Raw genomic sequence first — 14,418 nt, 5'->3', positions numbered from 1 at the left:
ACATCTTGACATTGCTTGTATTTTCATGGCACTGCATTGTTGATAAAACCTCGAAGCAAGTGCATTTGGCGGGCTATTAAGTTTTTAATGTTTCTGTGTATAAATTAATTGTAAAATATCGGCTATCTGGTGCAAAATGAACGCAAGCATTAACCGCAAACGTTTGCGTTCGAACGAGAGTTCGGATGGATGCTTTGTTGTGCAGCGGAAAACTTTTGTCAACCAACAGATGATGGACCAGCAGGATCCAAACAAAATGAAACGGATCCTAGGTAGTAACGCTGTACTATTCCCATCGTGTGGAAACGTGTGTAATGCATTTGTTTGACAATTAATATTTCTCTTCATCCGTAACACTAGCGAAAACCATAAACTTGCTGTTTCAAGGAGCAAAGAATCACGACAAAGATTTGCCTGTAGATCAGAAGGAATCACTGAAATCAGTTCGTTTGCTCGGTGGTGGAGAAATAGATTACGATATGAATGCTGTAAGTATAACCTTTTTTATATTGAAAAACAAAATATGCATAATCACCGACCATATGCTATTGTTACAGACTTCTTCCTGGTTGGGAAAGAAAGCTGATCGAAAATGTCGCCAGTGCGATCGTATGGCGATTGTACACACAGATTGCACCAACTGCAACTTGGAACTGTGCGAGTACTGTGGTGTGAACTGCAACTTTTGCCACGAAAAGATTTGTCTAAACTGTGTAACTATATTGTAAGTACCCACGAGAAAAGGTTCTTAGTTTTTAAATGATTTTTATCTGACCCTCCCAATCATTTCTTGTAGTCGTTGCGTATCGCATGATATGCCTTGCTGTGAGCAGTGCAAAATGTTTGTATGATAACTGGGCCAAGCGTACAAGGATATGTGATAGAAAAACCGCCACTTTTGTTTACGATTACGATCAGTGTTTAGTTTATTTGCTGTTGTTTTTATATTGTGTTTAGATGGAGAATAAAGAGAGTCATTAGTCTTAGCTTCTAACAGTTTCAAGCAAACTCCTGGTCGATTCAGTTTTGTTCATTCCGGCCTTACGACGTTCCTGTACCTCCAGTTGATAAAGAACGATGGGTTGGGTATGGTTTTCTCCCAATTCATAAACTTCATCCGTTTTTGCTTTCTTATCCAATATCTCGGGATGCGTCACCCAGAATGTGTCGCTAATAAGATCGTCAAAGATCGGAACGATAAGTCTCTGTTTTTTATCCTCAATGGAAACACTTTTCGGTAACAGAATCGTTCCCTTCCGGTAGATGAGTGGTTCATTGTTGTAGTTAATGCCGAACTGTGAGAAAAGTATTTCATTCTTATCGCCTGACAGCGTCCCCTGGAGTCGCTTTTCTGCCTCCATATTGCTCAGCCCGGAAGCGACCAGATTCCAGAACGTTGTGTTGTAGAGATTATTTACGTGAACATCCGCTTGGCGCCAGCTGAGATAATCGCGAAGATTCTCGTCCGTCGGATAGAGGACGGCTCTGGCATCGAAGGAAGGCGGATAACGCATAGATATCGATCGGTGGTCGAAAATACGCTTCCAGTGAAACATGTACGCCGAGGTGAATAAACTGGCCACGTAGCTTACAAGCTTATCCCTTCGCCGCTGGTAGACACTGGCCTCTCGGCGAAACACGAACGAATATTCATCGCTTTGGCCGTACCCGATGGTGATTTCGTTGAACTCCTGCATAACGGTCATACCGGCAAAGTTCATCAACTGAAGTGCATCGAGATCGTTGGGTTTGGTGAATGAATGCACGTTGCAGAACCGATGAAATCCTTTCCCATCGATTCGCACTACAATCCAACAGTTGGGAAGCAGCTTTTCCTCCTGTTCAAACTGTTTGACGTACTCGAAGCGGCTCAGTGCCATTGCGGAAGATTGAATCGATCGTACAGCTTGTTTTCCGATCTTGAGAATCTTTCTACAAGAAAGAAGCATTCTTAATCATTACGCAAAACAAAAACTACCGGTTGCACATGATTGGACTACGTGTAAATAACAATAAACAAACCTTTTTTGACATAGTAAACCACCAGGCTGGCTCATAATGCGATGTCGATGTTCTACACACAGTAGATAAAACATGAACTCGTACTTCGAATAATATTCAAATTTCAACTGATTTTAATGTTTCTTTCTGTGTACCTCTACAACTGATGTTCCTTAATGTTTCGTAATAATAATAATCTGTATCTTTTGGTTAATTAAAATAGTTTTTATGCATTATTTGACACCTGAACTTGTTTTTGCAAATAGGCTGCACTGTCATGTATGGCCGATCATAACCAAACGTCAAATCGTAACGGATGAGCTAACCGCACCGCAAATGATGTTGTCAAAACGCATATTGGCAGAACGCAGTCGAAGACGAAGTAAAAACAGTGGGGCGCATAGTGCAAAAGTTGAATTTAATTGCGTTTTTGAAGCAAAAGTGGTGTGTTTTTGATAGCATTTTTACAGCTGTTCCTCGCTACGATAACCTGCGTTTACACAGTGTATCAGCGCTGCAAACCCGTATTTTGCAGCGGAGTGAAGTCGCGAAAGAAATTCAGCAAACACCCTACATCAGCCTGCTTGGATGATTCGATCGGCAGCCTCGCACTGCTAATTAAGTTGACGTCACTATACACAGCCCGCTGGATGTTTGCAAACTGGTTTTAATTCGTCGCATTCTTATTAGCGTGAGTGATAAAATCATTTCCACAGCTCATTCCCACCGGGGGATGCCGCTACTTGGTCTCCTGGCCCGTTGGCGTGACTGTGACAAGGTCAGAAGAATAGATATTACTTCATCCATCCGACGAAACAAAGATACGGCATAAAGGGATACGCCTTTCTTGTGCGGCGGAAGCAACGCGGCCGAACGAGGCTGGATTTTCCGGCACCGGTTGCATGCAAGGATCCAGACTACCTAAAACGCAATTGCTTTAACCCTCGTTTTTTTTTTTGGAGTGTTAGATGATTGATGTGGACCGGGTTTGTGTGGTCGTTAATTGAATCAAACGCTTCACGAAGTGGCAGCAGCGCAGTATGATCCATGCTACTTGGATCATGGAGCTAACCCTAACAGCGAAACAATGCGAGTCGTTGTGCAGTCCATAGCCCCGCTTGCACATGCACGATCCCGCGATAATGCGGGGGGAATCTATTCGTATCGTTGCTCTGGTTTCCGTCCCAACCAGCGAGGTCGACCGTTTGTTTAATGATTGCGACAGATCACCCAGCCACGCACACACGAATGCGCTTTGTTTGCGATGTTTCTCTTACCGTCTGGTGGAGAGATAATTTAAGGAAAAATAATGCGTATGTTTACTCACAGCACGAATGTGTAGCGAAAGAGATTTTCACTGTACTTGTAGCGAATCATCAGATCTGACATTGACATCAGTTCTGTTCTACTGTTTTCCAGCGAACACACCAACGGAGGGTTTGGTGCACCGTATTAGTCATAGGCTTTTTTGCATCACAATGTTATTTGCTGATGTTTTACAAAGAAGTATCGTACCGTATCATCGTATGTAAAGCATTGATGTATCTCATCGATGGTTCACTTGACTAGGGCAATTCCCATCCCTTCTTTCTCATCTCCTAATCATTTAAATTTTTAAAAAAATGTGTTTCGTATGTAAATCAGTACGCCAATTTTCAGGCTTTAAAAATCAGGTTTTTGGTACCATTTGCTTCACAGGATTTCGTGCGTGTATTTGTTTTTATTTCATGGATATATTATCACCCGGAAGCGATGTTTCCGCTGCGTAACTCTTTTCGATGCTTGGGTTTCTTTTAGCCTTAAATAATAATCCCTAGTCTCGGCGCTAGTTTACGTGTTGCGTTTATGCGGCACGTTGATGCACCCAGCAGGAGGCCCCAATGAAGAGGTTTTGGTGTTTTCTACCTTCTCTCTTCTACGTTGAATTACACTCTGTGATTGTGGGACGCCAGCCGCGTGATGAATCATCGAAGCAGGCAGAAGATCAATCGACACTTTCGGTTCATACCTAGTGTTGTTCCAGCATGCTTTGCTGTGGGGGGGTGTGTGCGTTTTATGCTTTCCCCTTTGTACCGGCCTACTTGGGTGAATTGGTATCGGACGAGTATGTTTCAGCATTTGGTGCAATGTGGAGAGCTTATCTTTATCTCACGCTACCTATATGTTGGCTAGAGTATGGAGGGTTGTTTTTTTTTATTTTTTTTACGTTACTTGGTATAGTAGGTAAACAATAAACCGCAACGAAAGCTAACCGTGACATTGCATCAAAGTTTTAAAAAGACAAAAAAAGATATGAAAACTCGTAAACATTTCCTTCGCATTATGTATATGCTTGGCTTTTAATTATCTTTCTGTCTTGTAAACACAAATGTATGTTTTATTGTTGACTGTGATACGCTGCGCGTAATATTATTAATTAAACGTTTAGCGATAATAAAAGCTTCACACGATTCATGCAAATAAATGTAGGAAAATGTTGTCACGATTATCACCATGATTAAAAAATCTTTTATTTTGCTTCTGTCATCTTTTGTGTTTGGATTATAATCTGTTACATTTGTTATAAATAGTTTTCTCTCTTGGCTTTCCTTGCCGGCCCTTATGGCTTACACATAGCCGGATAGTCAGTTCTTGCTACGTGGGGACGGTCCGGATGAGATTTGATACCCGATCGTTACCCAGCGTAGTTTGACCCATACACCACTGGATCGCCCTCATAAAATAGTTAATTTTATGCCAGGCCATATGACTATGAGGCTATGGTTTATTATTTCTTCTCTTAACAAATCCTCATTTGTGCAGAATCAAAACAACAGTGGCCAATTAAGATATATTCGATTTATTTGGAAGAGTGTATTTTGCTACATAAATGATCAACAAAACTTATATTAATGTTTTCCCTTTTTTTTCTCTCTCTCTCTCTCTCTCTCTCTCTCCTTCTCTCTCTCTCCCTTTCTCTCCATTTTAGTAGTCACAATGACGCGCGTTAAGGTTCTGTATGATTTCAGCGGCGAACCGAACTCATCGGAGATCTCGATTACGGTGGACGAAGTGCTGACCGTCACAAACACGGACGTCGGTGAAGGATGGTGGGAGGGTATGAATTCTCGCGGCCAGCGAGGCCTCTTTCCAGCGGCGTACGTTGAAACAATTCCCGAGGCACCATCGTTACCATCTGGGCCGCCAAAAATGCCACCACCACCAGCCGTTATGACGGCTCAGCCGGTGGGCGTATCGAAATCCGGCTCACAGCAAACAATCGGTGGTGGCAATCGTTACGATCAGACGGCGGACGATTGGGGTGAGCAGCAGGACGATTGGGACGACGATTGGGATGACGATAATGAAACGTATTCGGAAATTGGACCCGGTTCGAGTGCGGCCGGTCGTGCCAATGGCCAGACGCAATCCTATCACCAGCAGCAGCCTGGTGTAACGTCCAGCTATTACGCCAACGCGAATTTGCCTGCCCCACCGCCATCCGACGGGGACACGATGTCGCTCGCATCGGTAGCGACCACGGTTGGCGGTGGCCGGTCACGTGCTGCCGGTACGGGCAAAATTTTCACCAAATCCGGCGACAACTATCTGATCGGGATGCCGGTACCGGATGTATCGGAAGCGGACCGTGTGCACGTGCTGCTGATGGAGCACGGCATTGTGTGGAAACCGATGCGCGACTCATACACCGTGTCGGTCGATTCGCCCAAAAAGGAGAAAAAGTTCAACGGTCTAAAAAGCTTCATCGCGTATCAGCTGACGCCATCGTTTAACAATATTCCGGTGGCGCGCCGTTACAAGCATTTTGACTGGCTGCACGAGCGGCTGGTCGAGAAGTTCTGTCTCATTCCGATTCCGCCGCTGCCGGACAAACAGATATCGGGCCGGTACGATGAGGAGTTCGTCGAGCATCGGCGGATACAGCTGCAGGAGTTTGTCGACTGGATGTGTCGCCATCCCGTACTGTCCACGTGCGGTGTGTGGATGCATTTCCTTACCTGCACGGACGAGAAGAAATGGAAGACGGGCAAACGGACGGCGGAGAAAGATCCACTAGTCGGTACGATGTTCTGTGCGTCCGTGTTTCCGCCGGAAAAGACACTGCTGCAATCGCTGGTCGAACCACAGGTGGAAGCTGCCGGCCAGTTTGTGCCGCAGATGGATGCGGCCGTAAAGACGCTGTTTGCCATCTGTGGCGATCAGTCGAAAAAGTTTCAGGTCCAGTGGAAGAAAGAGTACCAGCGCATTGGGGAAGGATTTTCCGAGCTGGCACGTGCCCTAGCGGTAGACGAACGGCGTGCCGTTACGCCGCTCAGTATGTCGAGCTCGGTCGGACAGGCGGCCGGTGTGTTTATTAGCATCGGTCAGCTATTTGGCGAGCAACCAAAGCATGACTTCATACCATTCTCGGACCGGTTGCACATTTACCGCGGGCTGCTCGCCGGCTGGCCCGATACACTCGGCGAGTATCGGAACGCGGTCCAGAAGCGTAAGGATTGTGAGCGTTTGACGGCGGAACAGAAGATGGAGAATGGGCAGATGCAGGAGGTGACCCGTCGCGTTGACGTAATGTCGTACGCACTGTTGGCCGAGATGTCACACTTCCGGGAGGAGCGTGACACACATCTGAAGGACACGATACGCAACTTTATCGGGGCACAGATTGACTTTTACAAATCGATCGTGCAAAAGCTCGAGCAGGCGCAAACTCACTTTTAAGCGATATGGTTTCATATGGAAAGGAAGGATTTGTTCGCAGTTAAGAACCGTATGAACATAAGAGTGCCTTGAGAGCGTAGAACTAACCAAACCTCATTTGCATACACACGGATAAAACACAAGGACACACGCGTTTAATCGCTGCATTCCAGAATTAGCTAGCGTTTGACGTACGCAACGATGCAACGGAGAATCGGAGCTTTTTTTTCTTCCAGTATACGCTATCAGAAATCTGTTATCGTTTTTCGTCTGACTGTTGGTACAGTGCAAATGTTCCTTTTTTTTGGACAACATTTTCTAAACACGGACATTGCGCTGTTTCCAGCAGATCCCAACGCTGGCGCTAGATAGTTGCGCATACATAGTTGTACGAATAGCCGGAGAGTGTGCGTTCGAGCGATAGTAGCAATCACATTAAAGCCTTAAGATATCACGGGGTAGCGTGTTGATGAACGAGTACTACCACTAGTTATGGTTGGCCTTAACCGACAAGGGGTTTTGAGCCCCATGTGTGACTCCGACGTGACACCAAAGGGAGGAAGAAGGATGAACCAATGGGGAGTAGACGTTCCGAGCAGTAGTAGTGTGATATATGTAGCCATTCGGTGAGGAGCGCAAGAAAAAGAAGTCGGTGTCGAACAAAAACAAACAAACATAATGGACGGAATGGAATTGTAATAAAAAATTAGGATTAAAGCAAGAAGAGCATTATAAATACGCGATGTGTAAGTGGAGCTTTTTTATCCGTAGTATGAGAGTTCGTGATGACTGCTGATTATCAAGACGATTTAATAAAATTTTTTTTAATTAGTGATGCGCAGAGTTCCTTGTTTTAAAGACTTCGACTCCAGATCAAGTAAGGATCTTCGATGGAAGCAAATTTTGCAATCCGGATTGGGATCGTATCCGGTTTTTCATCTCACAAGTCGGAATAGATTTCTTTCATCCTTTCTGGATATCCCTTCGTTCGTCACGCTCAAGAATCAAGGATCGACACTAGAAGCAGCCATCTTCTTTTTTTACTTCCTCCAGTAGATCAGTCGAACCATTTATTTCGTCGCTGTTTCTCCGACTTTCGACGGGTAGGATTTACAGGCAATTCCTTCAATGGGGGCACATCTTTTGTCCATCGTTCGTACAGTAACCGTGCCGTACGGATTGCATCACCCATCGGCCGGGTGGTGTAACGTTTCCGATCCGACACGAAAGGTAACTCGACGGTACGGAATATTCGATCGCGTATCTTCAGATCGTTGATCGGCTCGTTCGATACGAGCGCTTGATCCAGTGCGGTAAGAAACACGCGCCACCGTGCGAGAAAGAAATCTTGCACCATCCCGGCCCACTGCTTGTTGGCATAGTCAACGATCTGTCCCTGCGGACCCCAGAGTGTGATTTGTATGCGGGCGTTGTACTCGTACTTGTGGCGTTCGAGGGTCGTTTCACCATACGCCTTAGCGGATTCGAGCCACGGTCCGAGTAGGAAATGTTCGTCAGTTAGCAGCAGCTGGTCCAGATCGGCCAGTAGCTGAAGAAACAGTGTGGAGAGTTGGCGAAATTGGATAAGATTACGCTTCTTAAAACTGTCCATCAATGTAAGATAGAGGGCGTCAGCCGTGTTTTGAAGACATTGGCGCGTTACATCGACGACATCGTACTGGCACAGTTCGTTGCACGGTGATTCTTCTGCAAAGGAGAGAAGCAGATCCACTCCTTGATTGAAACTGGACACATTGTACCATACCTAATGTTGGAATAAAAAAAGAAGCATTAACCGCAAGAAAAACATGGCCGACTTTGTTAACTTACCCAAGGTTTTATTTTGGAACTTGGCCGCCGGTTGAAGGTGTACTTGCCACGCATCAGCTCCAGACCCTCGAACGCATAAACCGTACAGCGAAAGATGTCCCACGCTTGTTGCGCTTTTCCGACGTCCGCTTCACTACCGTTTCCATAGCGCGCTTGAGCATACTCTCCGAACCACTGTTCCGTGCTGTCCAGATCGGCGTTCCAGCCCATCTCGAGTGCAAATTCGTACAGTGCATAGTTCTGGTTGATCCCTTCCGGTGTGATACCGGTGCCGAGCAGTGTATAGGACGAATTATTTCTCGCCTCACGAATACCTCGATGGACATTCTCGACCGAACCGAGCATTCCAAGCGTTCCGCCAAAGTTGCTTAACATGCACCATATAAACGGTTGCCCCGCGTAGGACGCTGTCCGCACATATTGCGGATACTGTTCCGACTGTAAATCGAGCACAAGCATACGGCCAACCGGAACGGCAGATAGAAACGCTCGAATGGCGCGATCGCTCCAGAACGGATTCTTCACAAACATCCATCCCTGCAGTAGCCATATAGCGTCCGGATCGACCTGTGCCATGGTGCTGTAAATAGCTTCGGCCACACTCGACAGGTACCGTCCAGTCGGTAGGGCGGGATTGATTTCATTAAACGGATCACTAAAGTAGACATGATCCGTACCGTACGTAGCGATGGCACGCTGCAAAAAACGTGCCCCTATCTCCGCAAACAGGGACTCGGTTGGATCAAGAAACAGTGGACTAGCGTACTGTGGTGGGAAGTTATTCCACACGGACACATTGGCGAATGAAACGTTCGGGTACAGGGTACGGAACTGTACTGGCAAATGACCGGCAAAAGCGGGCAATGCCACAGCCATCCCAAGTCGACGCATCTCAGACACTACGCGTACCTGTAGCGTGTGGGCAAGCTCGGTGAAGCTGGCCGTTAGTGGACCACCCCAACCACGGATATTACCCATGCGCTGCCAGGCGAAAAATCCAGGCCCAGCAAGATGATCGTCGATCTCCGGACGGGTAAGATTGTACGAGAGATACACGTCCGTCCAAAGATCTTCCTGGAATGGGGCCAAACTGAGCGTTATGCCCTGTAAAGCCATCCAATCGATATGTTTGCGCCACTGGGGCCAACTCCACCAGGTGAACGAGTAGGACCACGTACAAACATTCTGGTAGTACACGATACTGCAAAGTAGGAAGAGATCATTAAAACTGAAGATCATTTCTGAGGGACTATTTCTATTACCTGCTTGGAGCCGTAACGCTCACATTAACGGATGGCAGTTCCGGCGGCAAATTCAGTTGACTACCTTCCCAAGCCACTAACACACGACACCAGTATCGCAGATAGTGATAGAATGCTTTTGTAGCGGCAACACCACTGGATGCTGTGATCTGTACCACGGAAGGATCGGTCGCTTCTTCACCTTTGAACACCTGAAGAAAGCATCAATGCAGGTAGGTGATTTCCAAACTTCACAACAGTTTGGAACCTGTTTTTACATTAACACACTCACATGAAACGAATTCCTCTCCATAGAACTGTCGATTCGTACACGAAACTGCTGTGCCTGATGCTGTGGTACGATCCGTTCAATAACTTCCAACGCTGCCTGTTGTTGCGTTGATTCGGATGCTTTTGGTCGCACATGATCCAAAATGTGTGCGGCATAATCGCCTGGCTCTATGCCAAATGCTACTACTATTGGTGCGAATATTACCAAAAATGCTAACTGCATTATTCGTAAGTTTTTGTCTAAATTTTTTTTCAAATGAAAACCTTCTCCTTGTACCACGGGAACTCAACTAAACGAATGGGAAGACGAATGTGTCTGGTTGCTCAGACTGGTCAGCATCGGTGGTTGGTCGTTGTAGGTAAACAAAGTCGGATTGATAATGATTCAATTGAACGAAATTACCATTATCAACGTTTGGACGACGAACGGCTGTCGAGTGGCGTCCAAAACAGTTGCACGCGTTCAAACGGAAGCAGGAAGTGGAATGCGTTGGGGAAACATTCAACTTGAACTGAGTTGACTGAGTTGACTGCAAGATTAAGCAACGTGCCGAAGGTGGAATGTTGATAATCCCCCAAACAAATGATTATTTTAAATAACTCCCATGCTTGGAGGTAACACCACCACAATCACACACAGGAATGTTTTCAGGTTCAGTTTAGAGTTCATGATGTTAATTAAAATGGAGAAAATGGACATAGCACATGCGATTCAAAGGTGTGTTAGGTAGGGCTGGAAAATGCATTACTTTCCTATTTGTGTGCCACAAAAACTTTTCACCGGAAACAAGTGCTTTATAAAGGTATGCCTACATGCAGGATGTGATAGAGTGTAGTGTTTGTAGTCTTTATTTTTATCTTCAATTGAAACAGGATACTTCCGTTTTTTTATGTTAACTTTTCACTTCTTCCTAACACGTGTTGAGAACCACGTTACATATTGTAATCGGCAACATGACCATTTTTAAATAGCAAATATTTCTTTTAAACTTTTGATATGGATTCATTCTTTTTTTTTGCTGACGACAAAATACGAAAAACCAGTGCCTCTACCACTACACCACGAGCCAAATCGTCTTTCCCAGATTATGTTTAATTCTCCCTTGTTAATATTTGCTGTTTTATATAATTTAAACAATATTTGTACTAGATCTAACAGTAAATTTAAAAAAGTTGCTCTTCCAATCATCAGGGTTAAATTTGCTTGAAAATAATTTTAAACTAACTAACTTTCTTTCCATACCCAGCTGACCCAAAAACCCAGTCGACAAAAATTGTATGTCTTTCCTAGTTTTGAGTTACTCGAGCATAATGTTTTCAGCCAGACAATCAGCCCTAGAGCAGTAGCGGGCTTAACGGTAAGCGGATCAAGTGGCCGCTGGAGTAGTGTGCTCGTAACTGTATAAAATGAGAACTATTTTCTCACTGTACGCATTTTGCAGGGGGCCCAGAAATGTACAACCTCCACTGCCCTTAGGACGGTCTAGATGGAATTTTGGTACTGGTCCCGTCATGTGAACAACTATGCCACCAGGTCGTTCCCATTTCCGTCATCGGCTTTTTAATTTGAGCTGTGATTTAAAGCAAATTTTCTATTTTTATTTTACTTTTTGTTGAATTTATTTTACTTACGCGTATGAATAGTAAATGGTATGTTCCGTTAAATAATACGATTTCAATATTACATGATACAATATTACGCAAAAGTTTTTGATAACCGAATGTTAACACAATCTTAAGTAATTAATTTCTTCAAACTATGTAAAGAATATTTCACAGTATTGTGGGTTTAGTTAAATTTTGTGTATGCTACAATAGAAAATCATAAAAAAAAACAAAATATTCATTACTTCAATTACTTACTACTTGAAATGTTGTCTATGCAAAGAAATGAACTCGGCTAAAGTCTGAAACACGACCCCCCCCACTCACGGTCACTCATCTGCGTGTCAATTTTTCGTACAGGGTGGTTCGGAGACTATGCAATGTGGCCTGAATTTGATTTTTTTTACAATTACTATTAAATTGTAAGGAGGTTTTCGCATAGTGAAAAGTGATTTATTCATCGAGGAACCAAGTTCCATACGCTGTTTGTGAAACCGTAAAATTTTCCTCATTTTTGGCCCAACTTTGCCCCATAGCTCCGCCGGTATCCAAGATATCGCCAAACTTTCTTCTGGCCATGGCTAGATGGCACTTGTGGCTAGATTTCGTCCATGCACCACTAATCGCTACCATGTCTGTGGCCGGAGCTATTCGCGAAAGCTCCAACGGATCGCCAATCTTCGACCTGTGGTCGATAGATGGCACCAATTGCTACATTTTCTTCTTCGACGGCCATGCCCTCAGGTGTCTGTGCCTCGAAACATAATTAAAAAACACGCAACCGATTTCGAACCACCCTGCTCGAAAAAAAGTCACTCAAATGAGTGCCCGTGAGTGGGGGGGGTCGTGTTTCAGACTTTAGCCATGAACTCTATAGAAATAGTTTTAAATTTTAGTTATAATTGTCTTCCACAAGTCTGTTTAAGCTCACTAACAAGCTGCTACACTCATACTCTCTTTCTGTCTACTGGGCACCAATGAATCAGTAATGAACATCGGCACTCACCCCGGTTCATGTTGAAATTACGCGCGGGAAGCAACATGAGCACGCGTTCGAACTAGCGCACGAGAAACAGTTGCGCTTCACGTTCGTTGCCAGTTGGTCATCACAAAGGTGAGACGTTAGAAAATCTTCTTCGCTAAAGATACGGCTCACACGAAAACAAACTCGTACGCAATTCCGGCTTGACACTGAAATTTTCTTCGTGCCAGTGTGCGGTTGGTTTACCTTAACAAAAAAAAAACAAACAAACAAAAAAAACTCTGTGAAAATCGGAAATAATCTCGTTTTAGCGGTGCGATCTTCGGCTTATGCAGATCGACAGTAACACCGACAGCATCCGCCATCCCCAAAATTAAGTACGTGGGTGGTGTTTTAGTGGCTTGGTGTTGTTGGTGTTATTTTAGTCGAACCCAAGTCGGGAGTGAAGTGTGCATTGTTTTCCCGACGTGTTGAGATTGTGCCATTTGTGTGTGTGGGTGTGATTATGTTTATTTTTTTTTGTGTGTGAATTTTTATGTTGTTTTCATCTCGCTTAGGAAAGAGAATGTAATGTCCTAACCTTGTTTATGTTGTCGTTGGTCGATGTAGTTGCGTTTAAAAATCTTTTCTAAAAAAAACATTGATTTTTAGTAACCGATTAGGAGAAAAGGACATTTATAGGTTAAAAAACGCTCGTGTTTTTTTGTTGTTGTCCCACTAGACAGGGAATTAAGTTTTTTGCTTTTGCACCATATGAACGATTGCATTATAAGGAAAGCTAAATTTAACACGCGTCGTGTCGCCGTATTTTCATCTGTTTTCAGCTCCTCCGGGTGTTGAAAGTGAAGTGGAAATCTCTTGTTTTATAGTGTTAGAACGCACTGTGTGTGTGTACGCGTGTTTGTGTTTTCATCACGCTGGTAAAAGTGCGTGCGAGTCATCATCCCTCGAAAAATCATCCCCCGCGCGACATACAAAAAAGAAAACCACCGAAGGATATCGTCATATTCGTCAACATTTGATGCACGTTTTTTTTTTTGATTTTTTTTTGGTAAAGTGCGGCTTTTTTTTCGCGACTCGCGCTGGTGGAAACTCTAAAAATAAAATCATCCGAAACGATCTGGTCAGGCCCCAAAAGATTGCGTGGCTCGACGCTCTTAAACGCATTTCGAGGTGAAAGTATAGTGTTCTTGGTCGCAAATAGTATTTTACTGGAAACTGACCATCTTCAGACTTCCTGCAGGCAGAAGGTAAGCGGAAAAACATTACTAAATTGCAACCGTTTCGGTTTAATTTCATAACTTTCCACATTAAGCTAATTATTAAAGTAAGCGACATGACGCGATTGTGCTGGAATGCGATACATATGCACTGGCCAGTTCGGGTTTCGTTTATTTACCCAAAATATGGCACGTTTTTGATGTCCATATACTCGGCAGCGAGTAGTGCAATTAAATTTCCACATAAACCACCCGCAATATACGCTACGGTCATAAAATTATTGTTGATTTTTCGCCACGATTTGGCCTCTCTGTCCCGGTTTGCCTTGAGAACGTCATTGGATGTTTTGGGGCGAGAGTAAAGGATTCGATGGACGACAGTTTGATGTCTTCTTCTCACATCATCAAAACTGAAGTGATAGGGAAGAATTTGAAACCCATCCCCCCCGGTTTTTGGGGCAGCCACAACCCGAACGACCTTCGTCTCTATCAATCCCATTCGGTAGGCGATGATTATTTATTCGATTTTAAAAATAAAATGTGTGATCAA

General features: G+C 44.3%; 5 protein-coding genes across 10 annotated transcripts in view; 3 read left to right on the top strand and 2 right to left on the bottom strand.

Moving 5' to 3' along the window:
* Positions 1 to 1,008, top strand: LOC125767097 (uncharacterized). The gene is made up of 4 exons (XM_049433358.1): positions 1 to 272; positions 361 to 488; positions 558 to 724; positions 797 to 1,008. The coding sequence occupies exons 1-4, from the start codon at positions 137 to 139 to the stop codon at positions 849 to 851; spliced, it is 486 nt and encodes a 161-aa protein (XP_049289315.1). The 5' UTR covers positions 1 to 136; the 3' UTR covers positions 852 to 1,008.
* Positions 984 to 2,045, bottom strand: LOC125767068 (probable tRNA(His) guanylyltransferase). Its single transcript, XM_049433315.1, has one exon. It carries the CDS (start codon positions 1,947 to 1,949, stop codon positions 984 to 986), a length of 966 nt encoding a protein of 321 aa, XP_049289272.1. The 5' UTR covers positions 1,950 to 2,045.
* Positions 2,046 to 2,342: 297 nt separating this feature from the next.
* LOC125767012 (sorting nexin lst-4) lies at positions 2,343 to 7,437 on the top strand. 2 transcript variants are annotated; one of them, XM_049433224.1, is made up of 2 exons: positions 2,343 to 2,692; positions 4,973 to 7,437. In XM_049433224.1, the coding sequence occupies exon 2, from the start codon at positions 4,978 to 4,980 to the stop codon at positions 6,718 to 6,720; it is 1,743 nt and encodes a 580-aa protein (XP_049289181.1). In that variant the 5' UTR covers positions 2,343 to 2,692; positions 4,973 to 4,977; the 3' UTR covers positions 6,721 to 7,437. The 2 variants fall into 2 exon arrangements, with proteins under 2 accessions (XP_049289181.1, XP_049289180.1); XM_049433223.1 differs by having other exon boundaries at positions 2,344 to 2,692; positions 4,970 to 7,437.
* A 7-nt stretch (positions 7,438 to 7,444) lies between these two features.
* LOC125766976 (alpha-N-acetylglucosaminidase) lies at positions 7,445 to 10,551 on the bottom strand. The gene is made up of 4 exons (XM_049433129.1): positions 10,063 to 10,551; positions 9,792 to 9,982; positions 8,530 to 9,730; positions 7,445 to 8,464 (listed from the first exon to the last, which is right to left on the bottom strand). Exons 1-4 carry the CDS (start codon positions 10,282 to 10,284, stop codon positions 7,757 to 7,759), a joined length of 2,322 nt encoding a protein of 773 aa, XP_049289086.1. The 5' UTR covers positions 10,285 to 10,551; the 3' UTR covers positions 7,445 to 7,756.
* A 2,146-nt stretch (positions 10,552 to 12,697) lies between these two features.
* Positions 12,698 to 14,418, top strand: part of LOC125766986 (uncharacterized) — a 29,466-nt gene continuing 27,745 nt past the window's right edge. Inside the window, exons 1-2 of one of the 5 annotated variants that reach the window (XM_049433159.1) lie at positions 12,698 to 12,780; positions 13,473 to 13,898. The gene's annotated coding sequence lies outside the window, so the exon portion shown is untranslated. The other 4 variants (XM_049433160.1, XM_049433161.1, XM_049433164.1 and 1 more) reach the window with 4 other exon arrangements.

This window comes from Anopheles funestus, chromosome 3RL, assembly GCF_943734845.2.
Source record: "Anopheles funestus chromosome 3RL, idAnoFuneDA-416_04, whole genome shotgun sequence".
Taxonomy (NCBI): Eukaryota; Metazoa; Arthropoda; class Insecta; order Diptera; family Culicidae; genus Anopheles; species Anopheles funestus.
This window is presented reverse-complemented; position numbering and strand designations above follow the sequence as displayed.